Here is a 22,051-nt window from a genome sequence, read left to right on the forward strand (position 1 = left end):
TCTTTTATTGATTTAAGCAAAAATATGTTATATATATATATTTATTAAATTCAATATATCGTTTTTTTTTGTTTTTCAATTTATTAGTTTTTATTTCAAGTCAGAAAAATATATATATGTATATAGGCATATATGTATATTGTGTGTAAAACTGTGTTTTTATAAGGGTTCAACTGAATTTTTTTTTTTTTTTGCTAGCTTAAAGAATTGTTTAACATAAATGGATTTCGTACAATGTAAGAACACAATAGCCGATATATACCGACTATGGGGATTCATAGGCCCTGCATATAAAGTCAAGGAATTTTTTGTTTTTTCATATTACATTTGATTAAATTGCATAGAGCTGAAACATCAGGGCATATAAATAACAATAAATCACAATAATGTTTTCATTTTTTTTTTTTTTGTTTTTGTTTTTTTTTTTTTTTTGCAAATTTTCGCTAGAATTTATGTCTATTTTTCTGCTCAGTTTGCTGCACATACTACAAAAATATATATACATTTTATAATCTAGATTCTAGATCTTAAACGTGACAGAACGATATCAATTAAAAAGCTACGATCCGTTGCGCAGTCCCAAAACCGAAATAGATCTATTTGAAATGCAGGCCATTAACTGACATAGACATACATTTATATATATATATATATATATATATATGTGTGTGTGTTATATGTTGCATTGATATATATGATATGAACTGAAAGCATTTGTTTACAATTAGTATATAGTATACATGTATACATACATACATATATAGTTACATGGATAGTTGCGTATAATACATAGATCGAAGCTTTATTGTACAGTTTGGATACCGACGCTCGATTGGTCAATTTGTTTAAAATAATAAATTTATCGGTTTATCTATATACATACATATATGTATGTATATATATACGTGTCTGATTTGATTCCTTATATCTGGGAATTGGATATCTGTTGCGCGTGTATATAAAGTATAAAAAACGAAAACAATTTTGACAACGATTGCGTTTCACAGTTTTGCTTTTCCTTCCATTGGTCGGGCTCCAATTTTGGTGTGGGGCACATTTTTGGTCTCGGCGTTGGTGGCGCCAATGGCCACTCCTAAGATGCGCTCGCTGCCTGCGGCCTGCTCGCCTGGCCGTGCGCCTGCGATGGCTGCGCCGGCGCCTGCCGCGAGGAGCGCACCTCGCGCACATAGCATTCACGGCAGACGCGCACAGCTTTGGTCAGGCCGTATTTGGGCAGCGGGGCGGATGCATTGGAGCAGACGCCGCAGAAGACGCCGCCGCAGTTGCGGCAATGATGACGCCGCCGAAACGCAGTGAATGGCGTCTGGCAGGACATGCAGCGTGGCGCCTTGCCATCGGGTATCCAGGCAGGCGGCGACATGGTTGCTGCTGTTGCAGCTGCTGTGCCTGCCGTTATTGTCGACGTGGTGCCAATGGACGAGTTGCTGTGGAGCCGCCTCCGGCTGCCACTGCGCGTGCTTATGGGCGAATTGTGCTCCGAGCTGGAGCTAGAGGGTGAATTACTGCCGACGGAATTATTACGTTGTCGCTGCATTTGCAGCTGCTGCTGAAGTTGCTGTTGTTGTTGTTGTTGCTGCTGCTGTTGCTGTTGTCGCTGCTCATCCTGTATCGTGCCGCTGCTGGCTGCCTCCTGGTCACCCAAGCTGCGACTGCGTGCCACATGGTTGCGTGTCGCGGCATTTGAGTTGCCGTTGTTATTGCCACTGGCCAAATCTATCGTATTGTTGCGCTGCATCGCCGCGCCCGCCGAGTGCCGGACAGCTGTGTTGGTGTTGTTGAACACATTGTCCAGCTCCGGATTGACCTCCTCGGCTGAGTAAATGCTTTGATTAGAGCCGGCGCTTTCCTGTATCACATCATTTTCAGAGGCACGAAACTCGAATAGCTCCGATTCCTTTGTCTTTTCGGGTATATCAATGTCCTCGTCCTGGGACGACGACATGTTTATAAGGAACACGCTGCGCAATATCTGGCGCAGATCAGAGGCAAAGTTCGTCTGCAGCTGATCGGCAACGCCAGCAATGCAGACAAACAGACGATGCAGCAGATTCTCCGTGCTTCTGCAGAAGGATGGATATGAATTAGATTTAGGATTTAGAAGACTTGTACAGCTATAGCAACTGTCTACTCACTTGAACTTCAGACGCGCTGTCGTGGTGCGCATGGCCAGCGATACCTCGTCGGAGAACGATGAGGCATTGCTGGTATTGGCGCTGCCCGGGGTCTGCTCTGGTGCTGGCTGCTCCACATTAGCTGTGGACTCCCAGTGCTCCTGGCTGCAACGTTTGCGTGCGCTGCGATTCATGCGATGTGGATGCGACTGATGATGATGATGATGATGATGGTGATGATCACCTGTCTGCAGTCGCTGATCCTGTTGCTGCTGATGATGGGGATGGGTATGGGTATGGGTATGATGATGGTGGCGGTGATGATGATGATGATGGTGACTGCTGTGACTGTGACTGTGCCGATGGCGACTATTGTTGTGGTTGCTGCCGCTGCTGCTGCTGTTGGGCATTGACTGATTGCCATTTGGCGTCTTGATTGTCGTCTGCTGATTGCTGCTGGGCGCCTGCTCGTTCTCGCTGCTGCTGCTGTGCAAATGCAGGCGCTGCAGCGTGCGTCGTGCCGCCAACATGGCAGCACTCGTACTCGGCTCATCGTGCAGCTGCTGCTGCTGCTGCTGTTGGTCCTCAGACTGCTGCTGCTGCTGCTGCTGCTGCTGTTCCGTTGCCGCATTGCTGCCAAACTCATCGTCTTCGCTGGCCACGAAGTTGTCCGTGAGTGGCAGCTGCTGCGCCTGGAACAGATTGCCCAGATTTGTGTTGGGTATCAGGTAGCCAGAGGCACAGTCGGCAGCTGCCACAATCGCCTTCAGTTGCGCCTCAATATACTCGTCCACCTCGCTGTCGCTGTCATCATTCAAATCGTCCTCATCGCTGTCCAGCATGCCCACCTCCTCCTCCAGGCCCTCATCGTCCTCGTCATAATCGCTCCAATTCGCTGGCGGATTTGTGGACGTTGTTGCCGCCGACGAGGTGGATGCTATGGAGTGCGAGGGCGTGGGCGAAGGCGCTGGTGAGGCGGTGGGTGTGCTGCCCGCTGACAGCGATGACATGGACGGAGAGCGCGCAGTTGACGGTTGGGCCGCACCCGCTACTGTGCTACTGTTGCTGCTATTGTTGTTGTTGTTGTTGTTGTTGTTGTTGTTGCGATGATCCACCAGGCGTTCCACGGCCTTGTGCGTGCTATTTGTGCTGGTTTTCGCTGTGTTGCTGCCGCTCCCACTGCTGCTGCTACTGGAACTGTTATTATTATTATTATTGTTGCTCTTGCTGGTGCTGCTGGGGGTGTTGTTGTGCTCAGGACTGGGCGCCTCAATGCTGCTGGAGCCCAGGGGCACCTGCTAATGTATTGAAAAAAAAAAAAGCATTAGATACCAGATAAGAATAGAAACACGATGAATGCTTACGTTCGTATTGATCTCCTCATTCGTGCAGAGCAACTTCTCCAGCTGATGCAGCTCCTGTTTGCTCAGGTTGCGCAACAGGTCCCGGATCTTAATAAGTATTGTACGAAACGGACGAAACATCTCGGAGAGCTCATCGCCAGGCATGTCCATATTAAGCGGCCCGTTGGTAAAGACAACCAGTCCAGCAACGATTGCCAGTCGGGGTATGGAGAACATGAGGCCCGGATCGAACGCATCCACCATTTCCTGTTCGAGCAGTCCGATCTTGAGGGCACGCTGTAACGTCTCCGAGAAGAGCACACCGATCCACTGCTGCATCTCGTATTCCTGGCGTGATTTAACGGGCACCATTGCGCTTACGTAGCTCAGCTCGAACTCGGCAAACAGATGATCGAAGATCTTCAGGCTCTCGTACAGCTGCTCGGTGGTTGAGTCGTTGAAGTCCAGGTGCAGAGTCTTGCTGTTGGGCACATTGTTGCGCAGGCATTGATCACGCAGCAGCACGCGCACATTGCCCAGACTCTTGGTAACGGCTTGCGCCAGGGGACGCATCTCTTTGCTCTCGGATTCGCGATTCAATATAGACGAGCCGGCGGCCAGGCACTCGGCACCGAACCACAGCTGCCCGGCCAGATTATCCTGCAGCACTTCCTCCGGGAATTTAGCACGAAAGGCGCGCGGAACACGCTCGTCGCCCAGCAGCTCCTCCATGATCAAATTTGTTATGGCCAGCACTTTGTCCTAAAATATGCAATCCCGTTAGTTATGGATAAATGGAAAATCAAAAGGCACACTTACCTGATTCTGTCGCAGTCTGCTAACCAGACGCGTACAACGATCCGGCTCAGCGCGTCCATCGAAGCTGTCCAGCTCACTAGCCACGGCGGTCAACGAACGATCGGCATGGTAGAAGCGTGCCAGCAAGGATTTGTCATCAGCCTGCAAATAGATAGATGGAAACAAACATTCGTTATGGGGGTGTTTCAGTCTGTTTATAAATGGTACAGGATGCACTATATGACTAAGCGAGACATACACTCACTCACACACACACAGATTCATGCCATTGAACAGCTGCGTTGCCAATCCATAAAATTTCACAAGCACTTCATCACGTAATGGAGCAAACGCAGCTAAGGTGAGTAACTCGGTAAGTGGCGATATTACTGACTGCCCCACTATCTTGCACGCGAAATGCACACAGTGCACGTTCGATATGATTAACAATATCGGCGGATGTAGATACACTTGATACACAATTGTAAAGACTTAGAGATTGCCTTGAGCTGTGGCAAAAGAAAAACAGCCCCATATATTATAAAGTTGCATTATATTATTGCGATAATATGGGATTAAAGAAACTAAAATTGCGAAATCGTAATTCTTTAAGTCTTGTAATTCTCGAGATCTGAGGGATCTAACTTACAACTTACAACTCTACAATAATATTAAATCATATATAATTATTGTATTGTGTATAAGTATTGAAATTGCTAATGATGAAATACATTATGTTGTATTGAAATTAATAGTGTTTAGAGCAATTTAAAGTTTATATTATGATTCATTTCGTTACGCTTAAACGGCTGCTTTCTCAGAATAACTCTATTAAACTCTTAGATTACGCAATATATACTGATTATAATGCATTACGTTAATGAAGCAGAATTACAACTGATGTATTCATAGCGAGTGCTCACTGTTGCTCAAGATGTTGATTCAGAAAACAAAAGCGACACCTATTAGCATTATCTCTAGATGTTTCCAGATTTCTCTCTCTCTCTCTCTCTCTTTCTTAAGCTCTTTGTGTATAAATCATAGTAAACAGCTGAACTGCGCCATCCATGTTCAAAGTAAAAACTACAAATAAATAAATCAAATTTTGTGGGCAAATTCGATATTTTTTGTGTTGTATTATTTTCAATTAATAAAATACGCTAATTAAATAAATTAAATATTCAGCTATTTTGAAGCTGGACAACTAAAACGCTTGAAACTTGCTCGTTCTCTTTAGCTCTCTTTCGCTTTGCCTCTGTCGCTCGCTCCATAACTCTATCTCGCTCGCTCTGTTAGCTATCAAGTTAACGGCAGCTGAACTTGTTTAACTTTTGCTTTTGCACCTTTTCTTCCCCTTGCAAACATACATCTCTGTATATGTACATATGTATATTTTCTGCTTTATTTATGCATTTGTGATCTGTTTAAATATGAAATAAAAACGCGCCCGAGAGCAGCACAGCTTAAATGCTAAATGCGTTGGAAGGAAACAGCAATATACGAAATGTGTTTATTATAAAGGCAAACACGTCGAAAAAGCGTTGACTCCGCACAAACTGCGCAGTTCGACAAGCCAGCTCAAGTGGGCAGGAGGGCGGCAAGCAAGCGAGCGGGGCGCGGCCAAAGCAATTGCAAAAGTTTTGCGTACAAAATAAAAGCCAGCAAAAAAATAATAAAACGCTTTAAGGGAAAAGCAAGAGGGCCACAGCAACAACAACAACAACAACAGATATGTAGCTTAATTATAAGGTTTCCAGTTAGTTTTCCAGTGAACGCTAGCGAATGACCAAAACAAACAAAATCATAAAAAATTGTTCATACATGTACATATGTATGTATGTATGTGTGTCTGTATATAGGCAAATGAATCACGCGCGAATCGATGAATGTGTGGCATAGGTATGGAAAACGTATAAGCTGAAGTTAACGAAAAACTTGAATAAAAAAAAAAATAATAATAATAATAACGTTGAGTTGAAAGCGAAGCAAAACTCAATGCCGACGTCAGCGTCGTTGTCGTTGTTGTTGTTATTGTTGTTGTTGCTGTTGTTGCTACAACATGTGGCAATTCCATTTGTTTACACAACAATTAAACGTGCAATAAGCGAAACACTCTATGTGTGTGTGTTGGCTGTGTGTATGTGTGTGTGCGTGTGTAGGTCTCTTAGCGTTCGGTTCTTTTTGGGGCCATGTTTTAGGTATGAGCATTATGTCTAGTATTTATGTATGCAAGGCCGTGAGTAAATAGTTCAATGACTGTCGCCACACACACACACACACACTCAGAGACACACACACTTGCACACACTCACACAATTGAGTTCTCGTGCTCTACGCTCTCCCTCTCTCACACCATCTACTCTCTGCTATTGGCCAAAGCGAATAAGCGACTTTGCAGTTGATCGGCCATTTGTTGCTTAGCGCCAGATTTATTATGGCCATTTACTTGATGCTTAGAGACATGGCACTACACGAACAACGCATATCAATCAAATATGATTGATAAAGTGCGTACATCGAAAAGCCAAGACTTTCATTTGCTGCCAATGACCGACCTTGATGTCTGCCCCCGTCACTGCCTCGCAGCTCGTCTAAAATTAATTAATTAATTGCACTTAACGTTTACATTCACTTCAGTGCACGAATGCGCAAAATGTAATTCAAAGGCAGCCCAACAAAGAGCGAAACGTAAATGTTTAATTAAGTATGCCAAGCGTGTTCTCTTAGCCAGAAAGGCTAAGGCTGTAAGCTGATTAGGGCGCCATCAAGGAGACACGAGTGAAGACAATTAATAATAAATACATATGTAATAAGCGCTGATATTACAAAGTTTAATAAATCCATTATTGATGCGTGCGCATAAGAAAAAGCAAACTTGTTGAGTTAAATATTAAATAAGAATAAAATTTTAGACTCATCGTTTACTTTATAATTTCTGGCAGCACTACTCGATATAACTAAGAGAGCCGATTAAGGGTATGCCCCCATAAGCATTGCTAATGCTGCCGGTTCCAGTAAACAAGATAACGAAGGCTTGGATTTCTCAAATAAACAAACATCAAGGAATGTGCGAAATAATTGAAAGTTAAATAAAGCCCATGATATAGGGCCCAAAAAGAAGGGGCTGAGACTTCGCCATACATATGCTCTATTAGTAAATATATTTTTTAATTTATTTATTTTAGTATTTTTTTTTTATTAAATTATTTTTTTATTTAATTATTTTTTTATTATATTAAAATATTTTTAAATTTAAATTAATATATTTTATATTTTTATTTTAGTTTTTTTTTTATTAAATTATTAATTTTAAAAATTTTTGTTTGGTAATATTTTCAATTTTTTATTTTTTATTTCTATTTTTTTATTTTTATATTAAATTAATATATTTTTAAATTTAAATTAATATATTTTATATTTTTATTTATTTATTTTTTTATTAAATTATTTATTTAAAAAAATTTTGTTTGGTAATATTTTCAATCTTTTATTTTTTTATTTTATTTTTTTAAATTAAATTAATATATTTTTAAATTTAAATTAATATATTTTATATTTTTATTTTATTTTTTTTTATTAAATTATTTATTTTAAAAATTTTTGTTTGTTAATATTTTCAATTTTTTATTTATTTTATATTATTTTTTTTTCTCATTACTTCAATTTGTTTGATTGTATTTCGTATTTCAGTAACAGCAAAAAGCAAAGAAATAATTCAGCTGTGTGTAAATGTATCGAATGTTGCTGATAACGGTCGCGCACACATACACACATGAGCTCACACACACACACAATTGCTGCAACATTTATAGCACACTTATAAGAAGCTCTGATTGTGGCAAGTATTCGTATGGGCATGCGGGCTGCGGGTGTGAAATTGCAATGCGATACGAGTAAAAGACATTCCCTCTAGGCACGAAACAAACGTTTCGAATTCATGAGTAGTTATATTAAGAAATTGAAAGAGAAGTGTTGCTTCCTAAAGGAGTTAGAATTACTATTTATGGACTAGGTTTATAGCACAACCATTATAATATATTTTCCATAAGTTTTACTGCTATGTTCATAAGCACAACTGTCTGCCTATTTTGGTAAATTACACATTTAATACAAAATCTAGAACATTTGTGAAGGGCATGTGTCCCTATATTGCAATCCTAAAAACGTCAGACGATAATTGTATTTTGGACAACGGCAACAGCAACAGCAGTTGTTAAGGACAGCTGTGCTGACGTCACAAGGAACGACCTCGCCGCAGCAACAGGCAACTGAGGACAGATCCTTGGGCCGGTGCAAGGACGAGCAGCCAGGCGGACAGGCTGGAAAATGAAAGAAAATAGTCATTTTGTATTTTCTTTAACCTTGACTGGGCAAACCAAATGCAAACCTAATTGCACTTGTGTGCAGTGTGGCGCCCGTGACGACGGCGATGACAATGCCTATGACGATGACGATTCCGATGCGGATTCGGATTTCGATTTCCTTAACAACCACAATTTGCTATCTATGGACGCACTTGACATTGAATACGCGCCATGAGGTCGCTTCTTTTCTGGCACTCAATCAGAATCGGTTCATCAATTGGGAAATAAGAGAATGCTAGCAATTGAAAGCACAGAGCACAGAACAGAGAAGCAGCAACAATAATAATAATAATAAGAAGAAGAAGAATGCTATTGTGAATGAGGTGGAGACCCAATGTTAACCCCCAAGGCATGACCTTCTGATGAGCACGATTATATACACATATGTATTTCGCTTATATCTAAACGATTTTATAACAGAAATTAAATACATTTTGTGCTCCTCCATCCCTGGATGCGGCACCTGCCACGGTTAATTGGCAATTTGCAATTTGAGCAAAGGCAGCGGGCAGAGGCAGAGGCAGAGGTAGCTTTGACATTTTCATATGCTTTCTTCCATTGATTGATTTATCAATTGACTCTAATTGCTGTACAATTTGTAACTAGAATAGTGTCAAATTTAATAGAGCGGCAAAACGGTGAGAACATTATCAAGCAACTAACAGCTGTTCTAGATGGCCCCAAGTTCACCATAATTGCCGACACTTATCAGCTACACTACACTGTATAGTGCACATATAGATAGCTCTAGTCGCATATGATTGTATTCGCTTCCCTTTACAGTCGACAAGAACAAAGAACTTGGTAAACACCTCAATAGAAATCGTCACAGAGCACTTGACAAACGCCAATCAGAGATAATTTAGCATTTGTCTAGCTCTAATGCTTGTTTGCCATTAAATTAAAAAACTAAACAATAAACAGCAAACAATATGGCGTCGCAAGTAAAAATATTACATATATGTGATTGTAGTTGAAGTAAAATTGAAAGAGGAAATTCTCACTATTAACAAATGGCATCAATAGAGCTAGCAAAATATATTATTAATCTGTTTTATATTTTAGTATATATAAATTTATTTATATATTATTTATATAGTATCTTTAAAATTACAATAGAAATGCTTCATATTTTTTTTATTTATTTTATATTTTTTTTTTTTATATAGAAAGTTCTTTATTTCAATGGAAAACTTTAACTATCAAAATTAAATAAACATTTACAAAATCTTGTTATTGTATTTGATGCACACCTAATTGTTTGATTGAAAGGCAAATTACACTATTTTTCTCATATAATAATAGAGCACAAATACAATTAAATCAAGTAAACAACATTTAGATTAGACTTTTGTGAAGGAGAAGAAATGGAATAATTTCTTTTATATCTCAAAAAAAAAAAAAACACAATTCTTTTCTTTTTAATATGACTTACTTTAAAAAAATTTAACTCAGCTTAGATTGACTTTAAAACCAACATACATGATATGGTTTGCTTTTCTGATTAGGTTCCTTAACATCACTTAGAAATCATTCAGCTTTAGTTGAAATTTAAATATGAAATCAAAATATTTAAATAATAATATATTAATAATATAATAATATAATATAAATATTTAAATAAAATAAATTTAGTAATAATTACGATAGTGAAAAAAAAAAAAAATTTAATTAATATCTATTTTTTCCTTTTATCACATATGGACTTTTATCGAAATGAAATGCATATGGGATATTCAAGCCCATTTTTCCCAGAAGCGTTAATAGAGTTGGCCACAACACTTACCTATATTATACAAATATGGCCTATATATGCGCTATAGCACGGCTAATTGTTTCTGATTACGTTTGTGCTCACTGAGAGCTTTGGAGGCATTAAGTTTGCTTTGCAATTAGCTTAACTGGCATTAGATGTCACGCAAGCCCAACTCAAATGGAATTAAATATATAATATATGCATATAAAATATATATATATATATTTGTAACGATTATATGAACGTATCTCTATGTAATTGCATATTTATTTTCACTTTCGATAAACAGGCACTGCACGAATTTTTATTGAACTTCGGAGTGATTGTGAAATCGTCGCCTTTGGCAATGGGGCCGATAATTGGGGATTCATGGGGCCCCAAGCAAGGGAAATGAGCGCAATTTAATGAGGCGCCAAAATGTGAGTCATGGTCAACTGAATTATATAAATAAAATGATAATCTCTCAATATATACATAGAGTATATATACAGATTTACACATCAGTGCACAACAGTTACTCATTCACAATGAGTTAGCTCCTGCTCCATACGACGACACAACTGACGAACAAAAGGGAAATACATTTCGATTCTGATTGCAAAAACAAAGACAGAAAGAGGAATTAATAAACAAATTAAAATCAAGATTCGACTGAGAGAAATGAGGTGTGATATAATATAATTATTGCACTGAATAGCCACAAACAGAAAGACGAACAAATATAATAATATATAATCAAGACAATCAATGACACTAGATGATTGTATGAGTATATAATCAGGGGCATCAAAGGCACTCGCATACAAATCTATATAATCAAGGGAATCCAGAGACGCTCACAGCCAGCGTCACAAAATCAGCATACTCTTTATAAAAGGGCATAAACAAAACGAATGGACTTAAGCATTTCATTTCCGGGCAATTTGTAATGCATTGCCTCTGGCTGATGAGTGCATTCAACTTGCCAAAATATAAATGCAAATATTCAAGTTCCTGTTGGCATTCGCAGCACAGGAATTTGCTGATTCCGGTGCGTAATAAAACGGAAGTTAATCCAGCTTCTATATGATGAGCATTTACAACGAGGTGGCAACGCCGGCAAAAAACAAAAATAACACATTTCATTTTGTCCAAAATTTATTCAGTTTGTTAACAAATAAAACGCCACATTTACATACGCCAAGAGAGACAGAGAGAGCGAGGAGAGAGAAGAGAGAGAGAGAGAGCAAAATAAACAAAAACTAATGCGGAAGAGGCGACAACTGGCCCAACAAACACGAACGACTATAAAAGCCATTCCAATAAATTGGATAATAATAGACGAGTCGCGAGACGCGAGACGCCCCGTTTGGGTCGATTACAACTCGGCTGACCCGATTACATATTCATGAATCGCGAGTTGATGCAACACCTCCATCATTCTTATGTCATTTGTTTAATCCCATTTCCATTTGGTCAATGAAAAATAACAACAAATTAATGAGCGTCTGCTGTGTTTCATGGAGATTTACCAGACTAAATAATGTACTTTAAAGTAGGGTTGCCTCAATCTAAATTTAATTATATATCAATCTTGTAGAGTACACTATATCAAACATCTTTATAACATTGCTAATAGTTCATATTATCTACCTGAAATGCTAAATTTAAAATATATTTTATATTCGATATATAATATATATAGTGATATACTAAACACATATCCCACAGCTATTTCTTATCGCTGCATTTTATACTTTATATAATTATTAAATAATACAGTCTACTGGAATATTCTTTATAAGAAAGCAACGAATTGTAATCCACAATGCTTTATCATATTCACATACCAAGAAGTAGACGTAATACTATATATATAGTATAAGCAGTATTATATAATATATATTCTTATAATCATTCTATTCGAATATCTAGTATAAAAAATAATCTTACTTGTAATAAATTTATTTGTATTATTATTGTTATTTTTGTGAATAACAGCCAGATGAGGGTGAATACAATTTCAGATACATAGGAATATGTCTATTATCTATCTGATATATAGCTTAGCTTTACTGTGCGTATATATATTTTTGATCAAAAGAATAAGCTGAGTCGATCTTGGCATGTGCTCATCTATCTAAGCATCATCTATGTGCTCATATTTTTGTACTATATAGTATGTACTATATAGTATGGTAAACATACGCCGTACGAGTTTATATTTTCTAATTATCGAATTTTATGTAAATTTTGAAGCTCAGCTTGAAAACAACATAATCAAAATCTATCAATTGAATAAGGTTAAGGGCATCTACTAGTCGGATATTACACACTAGAGGATCTAATCTTAATCTTTTTTTACTGTACTCTAACCATAGAGCAATCCACATTTAAGAACCCATAAAAGACGTGAAAAAAGGAAATTTTCGCTCTAGAGATTTGCAAGTCGGAATCATAAAAACTGGGTTAAACCAAACATTAACTAACTCAGGGGCTGCCCACGGATCTACTTTGCCTATAAAGCAACGCATTATGGTCTCCAGTAGGCGCCACTACTGTCTGTCTTTCATTGAAGATAAACCGCAAACGCTTTCACTTTTTTCCATTTTTTCATTTTTTTTTTCAGTTGTTAGTTTTTTAACAATATCTTTTTGTTAAGCCTCACGTGTGATGAGGTTAGAGTGCAGGCGACGCAACGTTGAATCATTCGATATGCGTTGTCCGTCCGCATTCGGAAGTGACGACGCGCTAATTGAATAACCAGCGCGATTCTCGGTTCAGTTTAGCAGGCGAGTCGGGTTTTAGTGTGTGTGCAGTAGTTCCAGTTTCACAGCTCGAAATGGAGCCGCTACCCTCAAATCCCCCGCCAGCTACAAAACTCCGCCTCCTCCATAGGCTTTCGCATCTCATTGATATGCCGGGCACTGCGCGTGGTCTTATGCAACAACAGTTGACGCCTAAAGCTGTTGATAAGCGGGTCTCTCTGTAGGGCAGACTCTCGACTAGCCTAGGCTTGTGGGGATTAGGTAATAAATGTGTGTGTGTGTGTGTGAGTTTCGGTGCAACAGTGGCTATTCGAAAGTAGGAGATTGGCTGACGGCCAGTGCATTGCACTGCTCGCAATGCAGACGACGCCGACGACGACGACGACGAAGAGGCAAACGACGATGCGACGAGATCAATTCGATGTGAATGGTGAAAATTTCACCGCTTTTACTTTTCCCATTGCACATGGTCAGCGGTCTGCTTGGCTATAAATACAAACAGACAAATATATACAATAAATATACAGATATACTTATATATATATCTGTTATTTTTTTGGTTGGAAAATGTCTGCTGTCAGCACGTAAACCGTAAACGTAATAATTGACATATTGGCGCAGACAACGCTGCGCCATGCCACCTGCAGAGGCTGCAACAGTCAGAGTGAAAGAGAGAGAGACAGAGAGAGAAGATGAATTTGCTTTCTTAGCCATATGCCATATGGCAAGTGTAGTCGATTCGATTGTAACGTGCTCAGTCCCAGCCACACAAAGCTGTCTGAGTGAAATGCCCTCTGATAAGAGAGAGAGAGAGAGCGCGCTGATAAGCTGATAAGAAGCTAAGCGCGTTGCCTATGAGCACGTTAACTTCAAAGTTTGATAGGTTTTTGTGCTTTGTGGTAGAAATCGAACACTTTGTAATCTACGACAGGAATAGTCTGATGAACTCAAGTTAGCGAGCGTTGCCAGATCACTAATTGCTTCTAAAACTAACCAAGTAACAAACGATGTTGCCAGATCGCGGCTGAACATGAAAAATAAACGAGCTCATTAAAAATATTTTATTTTGGCAAAATCTGCAAGACTTTTATTATAGCGCATATTAAACAAAATTGTGCAGCGTTGAAGCCGTTCAAATTTTAGAGGCAATCAACAAATACTTGTACTTAACTTATTTACTTTCTTGTTAAAATAAATATGTATTTCATATACGAGCTTCGTTATTGATTAGCCAATTTAACAAAACTCATTGAAACGCGTTGCCAAATCATCTTAGCTATAAATAACCATATCTTAAAACTTTTGCACAATATTTTTATTTGTTGTTTTATAGCTTTTACTATTTTATGCGACTGTTGTCGTTGTCAGATCGAACACCTCTCTTTCTTGGAGGCACTCGTGAAAATGTCATGAAAAGTTATTCAATAGCACAGCGAAGTTAACTATCTCTTCCAGAGACTTTCATACCTTACATTATCGCATTATTTACGAGATTTATGTAGATTATGGCTACAAATTGCGGACAAGCCAATTAACGGCCAAGGCTCTGCACATAGCTTAATATTTTCACCCTTCAATCGTAGCTCGTAAATTTACGATTAAATGTTCACACTCTGTTAATTTGTGGCTGCTGTTGTTGTTGTTGTTGTAAGTAAACGTCTTGTATGCAATGCATTACAAATCTATTCAAACGCTCAGTCACTCAATAAGCTCAACAATTTATCAATTCATCAATGCCCACTGCGGTTATCACTTGTTTATTACAGCTTGGGCCGTATGCGCCACAAAGGGCACTCTAAATAGCGCATTAACTACACTCACTCACACACACATACAGTTTATCGCTTGTGTATGAGTCGGCATACATTATTAACAAATTGTGTATTCATTTTCATAGTTCCCAGTGGAAAAGTCGCAAACACGTAATATATATATACATACATATATATTTTACTTGGTTTCCGAACAAAAGCCCTGAGCTCAGAGTTGAATTTGATTAGCATTCGACGAACATTAAATACCCTTACGGACACATTTGATTGATATGCGACCCAGTTTTTGTTTAATCTTAAACGAAATGTTTATATAGATAGGATATCTGATATTTGAGCAGCTCTTTACGATACTGAAAAGTTTCACTTAAATAGATTTATGTCATTAAAGTCGATTAAGTTTTGATTTACTAAGATATGTATATTACAGATATTACTTATATATTTACTTATAGTTAAAACTCAGTTCTACTTAAATCAAGATTTATTTACTTCCCAGTTATACATTATATCTATTATTTAATGCAAAACATTCTTAGTGCTCTATGCCAAGTTTTTGCCTTTCTCTTTCTCTCTTTGATTTAAGATTTCATTGAACAAATAAAGTGGTTAAGCAAAGTACGTTTCACAGATAAAAGCACGTGCAAATCATTTGCGGGGATTAGCACAAACGCAGAGAATTGATTTAAACGATCTCGCAAGTGTTTTCACTGAAAAACACATGAATTTGCCTCAATCAAATGCGTGCATCTGTCCGTGTGTCGTAATGTTTGAGTGAGCTTTTTGTGGCCTCTGCTAGAAGGTACAGCCAGAGCGGTAGCCACAAATGGGGCCAGCTAAAACGAGTGCAGAGCAAAAGTTGTTAACAGACGGCGTCAACAGTGGCACATGTCAATATGGCCCAAATATGTTGAGCCAATGGAGAACAGGTTAGTTGTTGTTGTTGTTGTTGTTGTTGCTGCTGCTGGTGGGCACGCGCAACAAACCGCGTCCGCCATTCACTTGATGACAAACACACACAAACACACACACACACACCCAGCTCAGTTTACTCACACATACATCTACACACGATAACTGTTGCAGTCGCTATCGTTGGGGCTTAACGGTGCGTATGAGCATCGCACTCATTCATAAAGACTATTCGTAGTTGCTTAATATATAAGTACATACACTGCAACAAATATCTAAGTACGTCTCTATATAGTGCCTACAGCTAAATGACCAAGGGTTATGCATATGGAAATATATTTAGATATTTATATAGGAAATGTATTAAGATTATTATTTATTTATTTTTAATTTGGGAAATATATTTAGACTATTATTTATTTATTTTTATTTATTTATTTAATAATATTTAATATTTATTTAATTTATTTATTATTTAATTTTTGCGAGCGAGCATTTGTGTACCTAGTACTCTGTTTCTTTCAGTGTACACAGAAAGAGATGGAGACAGAAATTAATGTAGTCGTCGCACTGTCATTACCAATATTAACTATACAATTAGCAACTGTACGCGGTTGCTACGGCTCTTGGGTATTTCGTTTCAATGCATTCTATTTTATTTACATACTTCCTCAACATGAAAATTAACTTTATACAATTTTCTCGAATTATATTCGTTACGTTTTCTTTCCATTTTATTTGTATTTTTTTCCATTTTCTGTAGCTGCTGCTGATTTTTTTCTTTATTGGGTTAAGAAAGCGTTACGAAATGAATTTTCAACAGGCAGTCGCGGCCTTTTTGTCGACCTCGAAGTAACAGCGATCAATCTATTGCTATCTCCCTCTCTCATTTAATGCCATCTCTTGCATTGTGGGCTTTCTTTGGGGCCACAGAGATTTATGTCAAAAATGACTGTTAAATGTTTTTTTTTTTCATTATTATTTTTTTATTTTTTAATTTCATTTTCCTTTGTAGTTGCTTTATTGTAATTGTTTGCCATTTTGCCTGTTCATGTTTTTTTTTCTTTGCGGCATAAAGTCGTAATTCGTGGCAGGCAGAGTTTACTGTGTTAATGGACGCTTTGGGCTGATGGGCGCACTTAAGTGCTTTACCCTTGCGACATACTCCGGCCGCAGAGAAACCCAAATAATTGTAGAAAAATTAAAATCTATGGGTGTATATATTTTGTATGCCTATATGCTAATAGCCATATTTTGTAAGTAATATTAATCTATATAGTTTTGCGCTGTCCAATTGTAATACCCTACAAGAAGCAACAGCAGCCAGATTTCACTTTTAAAAACTAGTTTTGTATCATTATTTTTTGCCTTAAAACAATTCAATGCCAACTTCAATCGAGTTAATGACGCACAATTGTCGGCGACACGCAAAACTCCCAAGAACAATTCAAATGTCATAAAAAGGAAAAGAAACAAAAAATGAACAAATAAAATAGACAAGCCATAAGGCAATATAAAAACGTATAGTATGGATAATGAGGGAGCTGAATAAAATTGCAAATTGCGCTTGGTTCGCATTCCGTGTTTCATAATTATATGAACAACAGGTAGCAGGCGTGCAAAGACTTTGGGATAGCAGATAGATAGGTCTGTATACATATCTACTCAGATACTATAGATATACATACGGAAATTGAGTTAAATACAAATTTATATGGGTAAATAAATAAGCCACGTGTAAACACACCTTAAATACTTTGCATATATACATATGTATGTACATATATAGCATAAAAGCAATATCAAAACAGCTATAGAATTGTAAACAGATGAAAAAGTCTTATTTTTAGTACAGTGCACATTGAACCGGCCTCTTGACTGTTACATAATGCACATTGACTGCTTATTCAAAATATTTCCCCTCTGGCAACCTTTGTGGGTTGCCATTGTCTCAAGCTTTGTGGAGATTCGCTGCGCTTTTCAGCATTTTCTGCTTCATTTTAGTTTTTATTTGCTTTTTGTAAATTTATAAAAATAGCTGCAGCTGCCTTCCTTTTTTTACCTAAAAAATATCTTAGCAACTGGCAAAAAATGTAATTTCTTAAGAAATCGGGCTACTTTGACTGCGAATTAAACGGCCAAATAAACAAAACGATGCCTGTGTATTTATTTGATCATTCGTACATATACATACATCCATAGGTAAATACGCACATATGTAGTATATACGCTTGAGTATATAGGAAAACATACTTCGGACACACTTGCTTTAATTTATTAGCAAGCATCTGCACTCAGAATCGCGAGACAAAAGTAAAACAAAAGAAAGTTGTCGCAAAGCCACATACACACACACACGCAAGCAGACAATAACGGCACCAGGAAGCAGCCACTGACGGATTACACATGTGCAGTCAATGAAAGAGAATGAGTGGAAGTGGGAGGCGCACATAGACTGCAAATAACTATGCTGCATTTTCTATTTCATTCACACACTAGCAGTCTTTGGGTCTACTCTTCTTCAATGCTGTTTTACTGCTGCTTAAACGTAACGTTATTTACGAGCTTCACCAGGCAAGAGTAGGCAAACAACAAAGAAGTGTGTTAATGAACACTGCAAAAAAAAAAGGCTGAAAAGAAATTGCAATAACAACAACACTAACGAGGCAACCGGAAAGTGAAGCAACTTGAAAAACTGCTTCATTTTATTTGTATAAAATACACACATCTATATATGCATATGTATCTATGTATGCATTTAAGTGCAAAACAAAGAGGAGAACAGCGCGCGCGAAAGGGTGAAACAAAAAATTAATTCCACGAGACAGTGCTGTTTGCATTTCCAGTGGCTTATGTGCAGATATACATAGATATATAAATAAATATATTTATATATGTATATAAGTGTAATTAATTGATTGCATTGTAGTGCAGCAAGCGTAGAAATTTTCAATTAAATGCACATGAAAATTGCACTATAAAAATTGGTTAAAACTAGAGTAAATGATAAATGGGAAATGGGAAGCAACCGCAGAGATTCCAGCCATGCTTCGCCGCGCTAAAATCAAATGCATGCATGTTTGGGTTATATTAGTTTGGAATGAGACCCAAATTGTGGTTAATACTCCCCTATGAATTGACCGTATAATATTGTTAGATAATCGTAGATATATCTTATCTAACTGTATTTTGTATAGTTTTTTCAGTTTATTGAGGGGATTTACTAAAGAGATTTTGTATATATAAGTAAATTACTATACATATTTATAAAATTATATTATTATATTAATTTGTTTGCATCTATTGTGCGTCATTTCAGATGCTGGATTAGTAAGCCCTCGCTAGATTTTCTTTTCAAAAACTCAACTTAATTGTTTCTAATTTCACTTAATACATTTTCCTACATACTTTAAACACAGGCTGTTCAGCGAGGCAATCAAAACGTCAAGCGGATTGATGGATTGACGTACGATTGCATCTGAGAGCACCAAGGGAGCGGACGGGAGGTATCCAACACTTAAATAAACCGAGTCGTATATCGTGGGGGGAGAGAGAGAGAGAGAAATTTGTTATTTTTAAGACAATCCAAAATGAACACGAAACTTAACGGGACATTTTACACTTCCAGCCAGCAGAAGCGGCATCGCCGTGTTGCGCGTCAGACGATTGAGATTTGTTGTACGCCTAAATTTAGAATTCGATGAATTCGTACTGGGAAATTTTGTTTCATTTTGAGTGATGCTTTTATTGCTAAAAATAACCGAAGTGTAATTGGAATTCAATTTTCATCTGAAAACGGTAGTTATCTAATTAGACCTGATCTGGTTTCTTTATGAAATAGAAGTGTTTTCAATTGAAAATTCTAATTTATTATCTATTTAATTAGGCCTGAACTGTTTATATTAAATACAAGGGTATTCAATTGGAAATTCCAGTTTATTTTTCCAGCGAAACAACAGCAAAAATTCCCAGTCAATGCGGCCATATTCAAAGTCGCCTGAGAGAATTACATATGAACAGACACACACATATATATGCATATATAATATATATGTATGTTTATATATACATACATATGGCTTTATGAAAATCAAAAATTATACGTAGCTCGTAATTTACAACACGAACATATACTGACGGCCGCCACTGTTTTTGTATTTGTATTTGTTTTTGATTGTGATTGTGGTTGTATTGTTGTATAAAGCAAGTGTTGTGTTCCGCACATGTTGCCAATTTGTATAGTGTGGGTAATGTATGCAGTTTTTGTTCACATGTTAATGCAACCGACTGTGCGTTAGTGTTGGTAAATGCTGACTGCGGCTGTTTTCCAACTTATGCCAACGTCAGCGAATTAATCATGCAAGCCCCACTGCCAGGCAATTACAATACCCGACTACGAATGAGGAAAATGAAAAAAATAAAAAATAAAACTACGGTTAAAACGCAGCTGGTCGTGTGTGTTTGTGGGTGTGTGAAGGAGAGGGCGAGTCTCTCAGGCAGCCAGGGCCAAAGCAACTAGCGCATCGATGACGTCAGAGGCGCAGCTCTCTGCTGCTGTCAGCGTCGCACTGCGCTGACACCATTCCCGCTATTGCTCTCAATTAATTACAGGTCTACTTCGTTGTGTTTCTTTACTTTGTTTCTTTTGTCATATACATATTATAAAATTTGAAATGATAAGGCTCACTATCAACATGAATGTAGAACTATGTCTCAGCATGTCTATGTATTTGTGTGTGAGTGCGGGTAATGCAAATTAGGTTATCAGAGTTATTATTGTTTTTTATTTCATTTTTTTATTCTCTCTGTTTGCATACGCACCTTTGGTTTGTTTAGCCACTTGCGAAATGTATCCATGGTCTAGCCGTTTCGTTCCGTTACCGTCAGCTTAACAGCTGTTAGAACGTTCGTCCAGCCACCGTTTCGCTCTTGCGCCTGTCTGCCCCACACTGCTGGCAATTAATCAGTGTACGGAGAAGGCTGTCAAATGACTAGCTGGCGCCGCTTTGCTCCAATAGATGGCGTCGTTGTCGTCCTTGCCCAACGCGCGCGACTCAATGCACACAACAATAACATAAACGAATTGGCGCGTATGACAAAAACCCAAACAAAAGCAAAAATGCAAGAGAGCACAGAAAGTATAGGTCTGTCGTCTGCTGTGTAGCTGTGTAGCAGTGTGTGCGTACGTGCGTAGGTCTCTCAATGTGTACTCGGGTTCTACTTGCTGCTTGGCCACACTGTGTTTAATACAAGTTCATATGCATGCGTCTCTCTGCTCTGTACGTATTGTGTGTATGTGTGTATTTGTGCGCTACTGTTGCATTCGCGTTGTTGAATTTTCACTTTTTGGGCATTTTTAAAATGCACTTTATCGAATTTTACACTTTATGTATAATTTGAAATTGCTTCGTCTCATGCTTTTGTTCAATTTTTTGTTAAGACTTTTCAAGCCCTATATAATTTTTTATTTATTATTTATTTTTATTTATTTATTTTTTTTTTTTTGTTAAATGCCTTTTGCACTGTGCTTCGCTTGACTCTGCTTCGTGTATTTGTATACGGTTTGCCTTCAACACACACACACACGCGTGACTATTGCGTGCTCTTTCACCACTCATATATCACTTAAACTGCATTTCTTTATGAGGAAATTGCGTCGATTTGTTAAAATTCTTAAAATATATTGAAACGGTTACAGAACACAGTTGGGAAATTGAATTTTCTATTGGCGAAAAAACCATTAAACTCGCGCAACACCTATCCGCCCCTACCGTCGACACAAGCGAAGCGTGTACGTTGCGTTCAAAGATTTTTTTTCGACTACAATCTGTTAAATTTCTTTTTGTTATTAAAATCATGTAAATGCGATGTTAGCATGTTAACAGTAGCATCGATATATTATTCGATAACAGAATCGATACTTATTTTAATTACAATTGGTATGCTGTTCACATTTAATATATCCAGAAAAATGTTGTGTCATAACACTAACCATAATAATAAATTTTGATTTTTTACTCAGAGATTTTTTTTATTTATGTTTGCTTGCTCAAATGCTAGAATAGAAAATAATTTATGGTCGAATATTTTATGTTAAATAACAGAGTGTTAACGTGCTCTGGCCTGCGTTCGCGATCTCAATTATGCGCTTGGCATTATTTTATGCATTTGATAAATTTAACATTTTTCATCTGATAGGTAGCCAGAAAATAAGTGAATGCCAGAAA

At 37.7% G+C, this 22,051-nt stretch overlaps 1 protein-coding gene across 2 annotated transcripts; it reads right to left on the reverse strand.

Moving 5' to 3' along the window:
• Positions 1-87: 87 nt before the first annotated feature.
• Positions 88-21,661, reverse strand: LOC108654304 (lateral signaling target protein 2 homolog). 2 transcript variants are annotated; one of them, XM_030387055.2, is made up of 5 exons: positions 20,646-21,661; positions 4,295-4,435; positions 3,497-4,237; positions 2,154-3,427; positions 88-2,081 (listed from the first exon to the last, which is right to left on the reverse strand). In XM_030387055.2, the coding sequence occupies exons 1-5, from the start codon at positions 20,679-20,681 to the stop codon at positions 1,094-1,096; spliced, it is 3,180 nt and encodes a 1,059-aa protein (XP_030242915.2). In that variant the 5' UTR covers positions 20,682-21,661; the 3' UTR covers positions 88-1,093. The 2 variants fall into 2 exon arrangements, with proteins under 2 accessions (XP_030242915.2, XP_017960988.2); XM_018105499.3 differs by having other exon boundaries at positions 2,154-3,430.
• Between the last annotated feature and the right edge of the window lie 390 nt (positions 21,662-22,051).

The sequence above is a fragment of the Drosophila navojoa genome, chromosome 2 (genome assembly GCF_054131105.1).
Source record: "Drosophila navojoa isolate 15081-1374.11 chromosome 2, UAZ_NAV_1.0, whole genome shotgun sequence".
Taxonomy (NCBI): domain Eukaryota; kingdom Metazoa; phylum Arthropoda; class Insecta; order Diptera; family Drosophilidae; genus Drosophila; species Drosophila navojoa.